Source organism: Cotesia glomerata, linkage group LG2 (genome assembly GCF_020080835.1).
Source record: "Cotesia glomerata isolate CgM1 linkage group LG2, MPM_Cglom_v2.3, whole genome shotgun sequence".
NCBI classification, from domain to species: domain Eukaryota; kingdom Metazoa; phylum Arthropoda; class Insecta; order Hymenoptera; family Braconidae; genus Cotesia; species Cotesia glomerata.
Genome location: NC_058159.1, coordinates 8,662,991 through 8,673,751, shown reverse-complemented (window position 1 = coordinate 8,673,751; position 10,761 = coordinate 8,662,991). Strand labels below are relative to the sequence as shown.

Here is a 10,761-nt window from a genome sequence, read left to right as displayed (position 1 = left end):
AACTTAGTTATATCCTGTTAATGCTTGACGCAATGCGCTTGAGTGACCATTGCGTTCCTGCCACCGGCAATTTACTCAGCTTTACCCATTTACTAATTATTGTCTAGACATGTTCATCCTTGATCCTTCATTGCTAATCTCCTAATAAGTTATGTATTACCTAATTCATGTTTTTATTTTCTTTTCCTTTCATTCTTTTTTTAATTATTTTTAGTCGGATTTAATTTCTCAATTATTTAAAATTTAATAAAGATTAAAAAGTAATCTTTTAATTAAAATCTACCCCTGAATTCGCTCCTTAAAAATATAAGTTTTCTCAATTAAAGAGAAGCTTTTAAAGCTAAAATTATAATTCAATTATCTAAGTAATTGTCGAGCGACATTGCCTATTCATCACGCATGCGCTGATATTTTTCCATAAAGTATAAAATAATTAGTCAATAAATTACATTTTTTATAATAAAAAGCTGAAAAAAGATTTAAAAAATTGTGATATTTAACTTTGAAATTAATTAAACAGTTTTTACTTTTTTGAGCAACTGGACGATGGGTATTAATTATGCATTTTAGTAAAGAATACTTGAATGAAAAAAAATTATTTAATTCAAGAAATTTTTTTTTTCAAATTTTTAGTTTTTTTTTTAAATGTCCAATTAATTTAAGGATACATAAATTATGACTCTGAAAAAGAGCAAAAAATTTTACATTCAAAAATATTACTCTAACAATACAATTGTATTCGAACAATATACAAATGTACTTCTTTCTTAAAAGATCTTTTTATTTTAGAATAGATTATTTCACTGAGAATTCTGCTATTTTCTATGTCATAGAAAAAGATATTAATAATTTATGGGATTGTTATGATAAAAGTTTTAATTTTTTTGAGATTTAATTTTTTCTCTTAAAACGCTGACATTTTAAACGACAAAACTATTTCATAAATTTGAAATATGATCTTTTCGAAAGAATAAAAAATTATTTCTGTAGAGGCATTTGATCTTTATTGAAGAATTTGTATGTATTGATTGAAGATTACACACTTTTGAAATAAGTGATCGAATTTATTGATAGTAGACACAAAGAACTTAATCCCAGAATCCCAGAAACAAAACAACTTTTTTTTTTTTTTTTTTTAATTAATTATGACTCCAATATAGTAAAAAGTATAATTTATTATTTGAGATTTAATTTTTTTATTTTTATTAGCTATCAAAGTGAAAAGTCTCTTCTATTTTACGAGATTATATACTTGTTACTTAGTGTGACATAATCATTGTTAGGTCCAAGTCACACTAAATTTTAATTTTTATAATGAAAACTATAGTACAGTCTTATGTTAGTTCTGAATTTTAGAAGTAATTATTAATATTTCGAATGATGTAGTGAGTTGATGATTGATTAAAATTAGTATAGATTATAATTTTTTCATTACTCAAATTAAATTTTGTTTTTTATAGATTATCATTTTTCATTCGATATCTCAAGTTTTAATTTCGTAAGACTAAGTTATAGTTGTTATTTAATTTTTCTATCAGTGTATCAATGTTCAAAAAATAATGAATATTATTAATCTTATAAATTAATCCACATAAAGGATCTGAATTATTGCAATTTAAAGATCCTTTGACAATCACGTTTATACTTATCAAAATAAATTCATTGCACAGATCAAACAGTATGTAAAAGCAGATTGCAGCATTGTATCAAGTAACTTACTTAAGCATGAGAAAACCGTAAACCGCTTGAAATGTTTAGTTCCTGAACACAGGTGAGTGAGTATCTAAATCAGTCGATTGCTGAGACTTGAGTTAGATACAGTTGACCAACAGAAGAGATACTCGTTTGTCGTAAACGTCAGTACAGTAGGATATGAGATAGAGGTAGAAGAGAAACAGAGATAGATAGAGACAGAAATCAACCAAGCTAAAGAGAGAGAGAGAGAGAGGATATTAAAGGGAGAGAGTAAAACGGTCGAATACTCAGCCTTTGAGTTAGCTCTAGATTGCGTAAATTGGAGTTTGAGCATCAGTATCTGAGTAATGACATTGCTTTTGTAGCCAAAGCTATTGCTTGAATAAATTTCAAACACTAAGTATATTTATCATGTCTTTTGAATTTAATTAACCTAATTACATTAATCATTTTATGATTCAATTATTTCAATTAATAAGTAATCGAGTCTATACAGCGGTGTTTTAGTTTCATGAAAAATCAATTAAATTAATTTAATTAACATGCAGGGTCGCGTGTTCTATATCTATATCTTTTTGAATATATATGTGTAACGTATAATTTAAAATTTTCAATACATGCATCAAGCGACGTACCTACCCAGTACGGGTGATATTATTATTCTATGGGTGGCATCGCGATCGAATAAGAGCCTAACTTTCATGAACAATCACCGGTGCTTTGTTCTTGGTAATTATTCAAATCAAGAATATCTCGTGCTGTCGACTCAAGAAATTGGCTTGGAGTTTAATCGAATCTAGAGACGACAATTACGTGAGTATTACTGCGTATTCGTGATATCTCCAGCTACCGTACGAAATTTCAAATAGATTTTACAATTATTGTCTTCGTTCTACTGTAAGAGCTTTAATACATATAACACGATCCTTTGTAAAATACACATATTTATATATACTGATAAAAAAATCAATTTGATTGCAGAGAAAATATTTTGAATCAAGAGGATCATTTATCATTGTGCAAAATTTAATTTTTTTCTTGAGTTTCTCTTGGCTGAAAAAAATCATATTTACTTCCTTTATTTTAATCAATAATTTTTTTGCTTAGTTCAAGATGAAAAAATTCTTCTTACTAATTCTCTTGGTGGAAAATTTTTTCTCTTCAATCGAGTGAATTGTTATATGATTGTAATTGTTTTTGATGCACTAAAAATATTAGCTTCAAGAAATAATTATCAATTGGTTTTCAAGATGAGTATAACTGAAATATTTAATTCTTGTTTTTATTGAGTTTTCTTTAAAATTTTAAATAAAAAAGCTTTTTCTTGAACAAAGAATATTAAATTTTCAAACAAAACTAAACTATTGTTACTTTTTGAGAATTAGTTTTTTTTTTTTAATTTAATTTTATCTTAGGAAGATACAATACCCTTGTGATTGAAGATTACGAATTTTTGAAGTCAAAAATACTTTTCTTATAACGAATGGTTCTTTCTCCAGTGGGTGAGTCTATGCATAAAGTTTTGAATTATCACAACTTAACTTTGTGTGCAATAACGATCGATTTTTTGAAAAGTTATCTATAGCAATATGACAATTGTAACATGATATCAAACAAAGTATTGAATATTTTCCGAAATATTAATTAATTTTACACAAACTGTTTCGTTTGACCAGCATTACTTTTGATAAAATTATATTGTATACTTATATGTAGTATCTGCGTATCCAATTATCTCAATTAATTACATTATCGGTTTACCGGTTAACTAGTTTTAGCAATTGTAAATTTATTCGTTCATTCCTCAAGGGATCAATTCCATGGTATGCTATAATATGCATAATGTAATAATGAATTTGAGAGCTGTAGGGGGATATGTTAATGCACCCGAAAACGTAAATTCAATATTTTGAATTCATGAAAATCGAGTCACGTTTTAGCATAAAAACATTTGTATATTTTATTTACGAAACCGAATCCATAGTATGTAAATTCATAGCGATAGACGGTAGCAAAATTTTTAAAAAATATATATATATATATATACACTATAAAATATTATTGGTGAATTTATGAAAGTATTAGTTAAAAGAAAAAGTGTATTTTCAACTTAACTTGTCGACAATAAATAGTAACTTTGAAATATATATTAAAGATTTGCTGAAAAATTTTTAACTAACATTGATTTCAAAAGTTTTAAATCATGACTCTAAGAAACTCGGTCACTACTTTTATTTAGTAACATATATAATGTAAGGGGTCAGAAAAAAAACTTATGAAACAACTCGCTCAGTATCGCTCTCTATTACTTAGACGTTTGGTAGTTTGTAGTGGTATAAAAAATAAAATGAGAGTAAAAAAAAATACAAAAGTTATGATTTTAGCGAGAGACTTTCGTTAACTTTTCTCGCGATCGCTTAAGATTTTTCTTCCGCGTCTACACAGTAAGATACTTTAGACGTCTAATTTTTAAAATACTATTTGCCGCAAGCATTCAGCTTTTAAATAAACATAAGTGTAAACAAAGTTTATAGTTGGAACATTGATAAAAACGTAGCTTTGTCTGCAGACCGCAGAATGGAATTGAGGAATTTCGTAAACATTTTTATGAAAAATTCTAATCTTTTGTGATATGATAACTTTCTTATATGCACATATCCTTCATCGTCATAAATCGGTGCGTACATATTTTTGGCATGGTTGCGTGTTGTATGCCAACTCAAAGTTTTAGACATTTTTTCTTACCTTTTTTCCGTATCGGGTGCCCAAACTGATGACATACCATTTTTTCTTGTCTTCCCTATCAGAAAAAAGTTTGAGAAGTTCCTCGAGGATGAGAAGGGTCCTAGTAAGATTCTGGGTAAATGGGGTCGGACCAAACTTGAATAAAAATTCATTGCAGTGGATATGGCACGCTTCGCAACTGTTATTTATCTTTTTATTACGTCTATAAGATAACATTGATGATTATGGTATTACTTTAATATTAAAGCTCGAGTTCAACTGCATATTTTTGAATTTATGTATAAAAAGTCGTAGTTATGAAATGTGTTAAAAAATTTTTCCTTGAATATCGAGACAATTTTTTTTTTTAATCAAAATCACATTGAAATCTATATTTTCTTACATTAAAAAAAAAGTTAAAGAAATATTGAATTTTCAACTTCCCGCTAAGAACATTGAAAATTTTCAAAAATCGGGAAGTTATTGGTTTTACCCCGTTTTTCGAAAATCGAGTTTTCATCGGATCTCAACGTTTCGAGGTCCTAGGAAGCTTTCCTGACTATTTTCACGATGATGTCCGTACGTCTGTATGTGTGTGTGTGTATGTGTGTGTGTGTGTGTGTGTGTGTGTGTGTGTGTGTGTGTGTGTGTGTGTGTGTGTGTGTGTGTGTAAACCTCTCGTAACTTTTGAACGGCTTGACCGATTTCATCGCGGTTGGTGTCATTCGAAAGGGCTTCGCCAAACTTAGATTTCCTGTAAGTTAGAACCGATTCGGACCAGTAGATTTCGAGAAATTGCAAAAAAAGTGACAAAAAAAGTTGTTTTTTTTTTATTTTTTTTAAATATCTCCGAATTGGCAAAACCGATCAACTTCAAAAACTAATCAGCTCTTAACCTTGAAATCCCGCATCGATCGCCGCCTACCGCGTAAGAATCGGTTGATATATTAAAAAGTTTCCGCAGTTTGAAAATTAGAAAAATCGTGTTTCATCGAATTTTGATAAGACTTTTGAGCTCGAAGCATAGCAAACCTATCTCTTAGAGCTCGGAGAGCTCAAAATAACACATAAATTGTATTTTTAAGCTCGATAAGTCATAAGTGCAATTTTAAGCGCCTAGGTATGGAATTAGCGGGAAGTTGCAGGGATGGCCTTCAGGGTCAACCGTTTTTCTAATTTTTTTTACGAGTATTGATATTTTTAAGAGCATTTGTAATTGTTTTTTGCTTTTTTACATTTCATTAAGGTACAAAAAATGATATATTATCCAAACCACGATTTTTAATATTCCTCAAATAGAAAAAGTTATAAAATAACGCAATTTCTTTACCTTCTATAAGTTTCAAATAAATAGTTACACAATGACCGATAGATGGCAAGAAACAATCTAAAGTTTCCACTTGCAAAACAATAGCGCATCAAGTAGTTAACTCATTTTGATCCTCAATGTAGTTGATTAATCTTGAAATATTTTACCTATGAATTTATTATGAAACATGAAAAAATGAATCCAATTAAAAAAAAAAATTTTTGAACAAGGTCATCATTTTGATAAGTTTGATAATTGAAATCGAGCAAAAAAAATTAGGAAAACGGTTGACCCTAAAGGCCATCCCTGCAACTTCCCGCTAATTCCGTCAATACCTGGCCGCTTTTTTGAGCTCTTCGAGCTCAAAAATACAATCTGTGTGTTGTTTTGAGCTCTCCGAGCTCAAAAAGATACCTTTTCTATGCTTTTGAGCTCTTTGAGCTCAAAAGTCTGATAGTAGTTTCATAGAACACTATTTTTTGAATTTTCAAACCGCAATAACTTTAGAATGAATGAAGCGAATTTTACGCGGTTGGCGGCATTCTACGCAGTTTTTTAAGGCTCGTGAAGAATTTCAATGTTTCGATTGGTCAAACTAGAAATTTCGGAGTAACTCCAAAAAAAACACTTTTTTCGGTTTTCTTTCGTTCACGATACTTCTCGAACGAATCAACCGATTTCGACCGGATTGGCGGCGATCAACGTGTTTTTCCAAGGTTGAGAGCTGATTAGTTTTTGGAATCGATCGGTTGAGCCGTTTAAAAGTTATCCCAAAAAAACCACTTCAGAAAAAATTTTTTTTTTTATTTTTTTTAGATTTCTCCAAATTTCTCAAAATCTATCGGTCCGAATCGGTTCAAATTAACAGGAAATCTAAGTTTGACGAAGCCATTTCGAATGGCACCAACCGCGACGAAATCGGTTCAACCGTTCAAAAGTTATAAGAGGTTTACACACACACACACACACACACACACACACACACACACACACACACACACACACACACACACAGGCATATACTTTAATGGCTATGATACTCTTTGGATCGCCACCTATTTCGATCTGATCGGCCGAGCCGTTCAAAAATTATAAGAGGTTTACATACACACACACACACACACATACATACATACAGCCGCACGGACACCCTCGCGGGAATAGTCAGGAAAGCTTCCTAGGACCTCAAAACGTCGAGATCTGATGAAAACTCGATTTTCGAAAAACGGAGTAAAACCAATAACTTCCTGATTTTTGAAAATTTTCAATTTTTTCAGCGGGAAGTTAAAAATTTTTAATGCACAAATTTTTAAACGAATTCAAGAAAGCTAAAATAAATTTTACTTGTTTCGAGTTTTCATGATTGATTCAAAATAAATTAATTTTTCTAAATAATCTTCTTGGTTCAAGATTTTTTTTTTTAAATCAAATTCATTTTTTAAGTGGAGAAATTAAGAATGATAATTTTGTAGGTATATGTTTGGAAAATAATTTATGAATAGTTTTTAGGTAATAAGCTCTAGATTTTTATAAGTTAAGCTGTTTTTCTATTATCGTTTTGTAAAGTACGTGTTTTTTGAAATGCTTTTTTTCAAGTTCTTTAATTTTTACAGAATCTTATAGACTGGAAATGCTTTTCTATATTATTCATTTATTTGACCAGTAAACATATATTGATTATATTTTTAAAATCCAAGATCTGGTCTCTATGTGCTCTAACTTGTAGTCAATCAAAAATACCAGTCTCTTTTAATATTTGTTCCAGAAACGACTTGTATTTTTCGACAGAAAAATTGAATAGAAAATTTAGTAAACTTTTAAAAATTTTTTGTTTGTTTTCAGTTAATGTACGAAAACAGGATGGATACTACAAAGGGTGCAACAAACTGGATTTCCTGGCTGTATGTGCTACACGTTCTCGTAGTCGGGACTCTTGCTGCTGGCACTTTGGAAAAACTCCACGAAGGTAAGTTACATGTTTGCCTGTATACGTTTATCCTCATATAAAAAAACTCACTTGGTACAAAGGTGTTGAGCACTCTTTGATACTACCCTCTTTGAAATTAGCAAATAAGGTTATCGTTTTTTATCTTCTTTTGTTATTCTGCACAAATATCACTAGCAAAAAGAGATGAGTTTCATTAGGTCATTATTATTATTTTCTTCCATATAATAATGTTGAACTATTTAATTCCCGGATGCATTTTTGTAATTGAATTTTAAACTGCAAACAATAAACCTGAGTTGAAATCTTGTTATGATTATTTAATTAACAAATTTGTACCAAAAGTGTTCAGAGTAATTTTTAAATATTATGAGAACGTTGTCTGAATAGTTATAAAATATCTTGTATATACAATTTTATAAAATAATCTCAAGTTGAAAATATTGCTGAAGTTTCAATTAAACAATTATGAAATAAAATAATCAATAATCACGAGTTTCAACAATTAACCGGCGCTATGTATTATAATTATCAACTGTTTAAAAATAATTCATCCGTACAAACATTATGCAATCGTTAAATTTGATTCAATTGTTTTTTTTACTCTTAACAATATCAAGGTAATCCACTTCACAGATTCTGATAGGAGTTATAAATTCATTGAGTTCTAAATCAAGAACTTTCATACATAACATCTTATTTTATTTGATTAATTACATTTATTTCATGCTATGTTAAGATTGATATCTTAGATGAGGGTGAATTAGGGTAGCGAAGAGTAATAGACTTTCTTCACACATTTGAAAGTACTATCGTATTGAAAACGATCTTTTTATATGCGAAAATAAAGATTTACTTGAACCAAAAAAATTTCTTCGAAAGACTTAAGTTGTTTTAAAACGGAAAAATATTTTCTTGGCACTAGAAAATTATTTCTCTAATTTTAATACAAAACCAGTTGTCAGTTGTAAATCAGTAGTTTAGCTAAAATTTTAAGTAAAGTCATTTTTAACTTCCCGCTGAAAAAATTGAAAATTTTCAAAAATCGGGAAGTTATTGGTTTTACCCCGTTTTTCGAAAATCGAGTTTTCATCAGATCTCGACGTTTTGAGGTCCTAGGAAGCTTCCCTGACTACTCCCGCAAGGTTGTCTCTATGTATGTATGTATGTATGTATGTATGTATGTTTGTGTGTTTTTTTTTTTTTTTTTCCTTAGGGGGGGGAATCCTTTTTACGGATTCTAGGCATAGCTGTTTGGCCTGGATATGTGGCGACTCGACGCAGCGTCATACTAAAACTCGACGGTAGCGCCCCTACCCACTAAACCCTAAACCGCTTTTCTTCTTTCCTCTAATCCCTCATGGAAACCGCCGTCAGGCATTACTTCGTGAGGGGAGGATCTAGCTACTGCTATTCCTTCTGATGACTAAGGTGTTATTTTTCCTTCCTTCTAGTTTCTGTCATTTGCTCTTCTTCTTTCGATGGAACGCAGGTCTGTAAGGACCTCTGTTGCAAACGTGCTTACGGCGTTCCATGCGGCTTTTGACGACAACATTGTTTCTACTAGTGTCTCTGGTTGGATACTCTGGTGTAAGATATTTTCAAGTTGATCACGCTGTGAATAAAATCGTGGGCAAACAAAGAAAACATGCTCCGCATCTTCATTAACTCCTGGACAGGACGGACACTCCGGAGAATTATCGTGCTTGAAACGGTGTAAGTATTCTCGAAAGCAGCCATGTCCTGATAGCATCTGCGTTAGATAGTAGTTGACCTCACCATGATTACGATTCAGCCAAACGTCAATCCATGATATGAGATGGTACGTCCACCTGCCCTTCACTGCGGCATCCCACTGAAATTGCCATCGTACGATGCTTTTCTGTCGCTCTTCTATTTTCAGTTCTTCAGCACTTAGTGTGGTTGACGTCTTCCGATGGTAGAGGTTACGTCTTTCTTTAGCTAGGACTCTAAGAGGCAGAGTTCCGGAAATGACACACACTGCTTCCTCAGATACTGTGCGAAAGGCGCTTGCAACTCGTAGGGCACTCATACGATATATTGGTCCAGCTTTTCTCCATGAATCTTGCACCTCTAGTGCGTTAGCCCAAATGGATATTCCGTAGGTGAGCACCGATGTGACTACTGATGACAATAGTAGCCTCCTGCTCTGCTTTGGGCCTCCGACGTTCGGCATCAATCGTGCGAGACTAGCTCTCACTACTGACGCTTTCGTACAGACGTGTTCCACTTGCTGCTTGAAGTTGAGTCGGGCATCAAGCATCACTCCCAGATATCGTATATGAGGTTGTGATGTGATTTCTCGGTCACCGACTTTTAGCTTAATTGTTTCAACTTCTTTTCGGCTGGTAATATGTGTGTGTGTGTGTGTGTGTGTGTGTGTGTGTGTGTGTGTGTGTGTGTGTGTGTGTGTGTGTGTGTGTGTATGTGAAAGTATGTGAACCGCTTATAACTTTTGAACGGCTGATTCGATTTTATCGCGGTTGGTGCCATTTGAAAGGGTTTGGCCAAACTTAGATTTTGAGTATAATTTGGACCGATTCAGATCAGTAGATTTTGAGAAATCTTAAAAAAACTAAGAAAAAAAATTTTTTCAAATGTGGTTTTTTTTGATAACTTTTAAACGGCTCCACCGATCGATTCCAAAAACTAATCAGCTCTAGACAATAGAAAACCACGTCGATCGCTACCAAACTGGTCAAAATCGGTTGATTCGTTCGAGGGATATCGTATGTTTTCTGAGACTTTGGCGGTTTAAAGTATAAATGGTTAATTTATTTCTGGAGTTTATAAATTCAGTGATCAGTCCTTGCAATGTAGTAAGTTTGTTTAGAGATAATCTTTTAAATTCTTACTGTAAACTTGAAACTGATGGATATACTCTTCTTCCATGATAAAATCTTAAATTACCCTGACTGTTACATATAAACAACCCTATAAGACTTGTTACTCGTATTAAAGCTACGTAAAGTAATGAAATAAAATGACTTTTACTATACTCATAGACCACCTCGTCATATGTACCTCCTTGAGAGCTTAAATAAAAATTAGTATATTCTGGTACTAT

At 31.6% G+C, this 10,761-nt stretch overlaps 1 protein-coding gene across 4 annotated transcripts in view; it reads left to right on the top strand.

Annotated features, from left to right (window-relative positions):
• The window catches only part of LOC123259806 (semaphorin-2A), a 735,036-nt gene that overhangs the window by 529,896 nt on the left and 194,379 nt on the right, over window positions 1-10,761 (top strand). For 3 of the 4 annotated variants that reach the window (XM_044720522.1, XM_044720523.1, XM_044720524.1), the window contains one exon: window positions 7,570-7,694. In XM_044720522.1, coding sequence (XP_044576457.1) covers window positions 7,570-7,694 — 125 coding nt within the window. The remainder of the gene's footprint in view (window positions 1-7,569; window positions 7,695-10,761) is intronic. The other variant, XM_044720525.1, reaches the window with a different exon arrangement.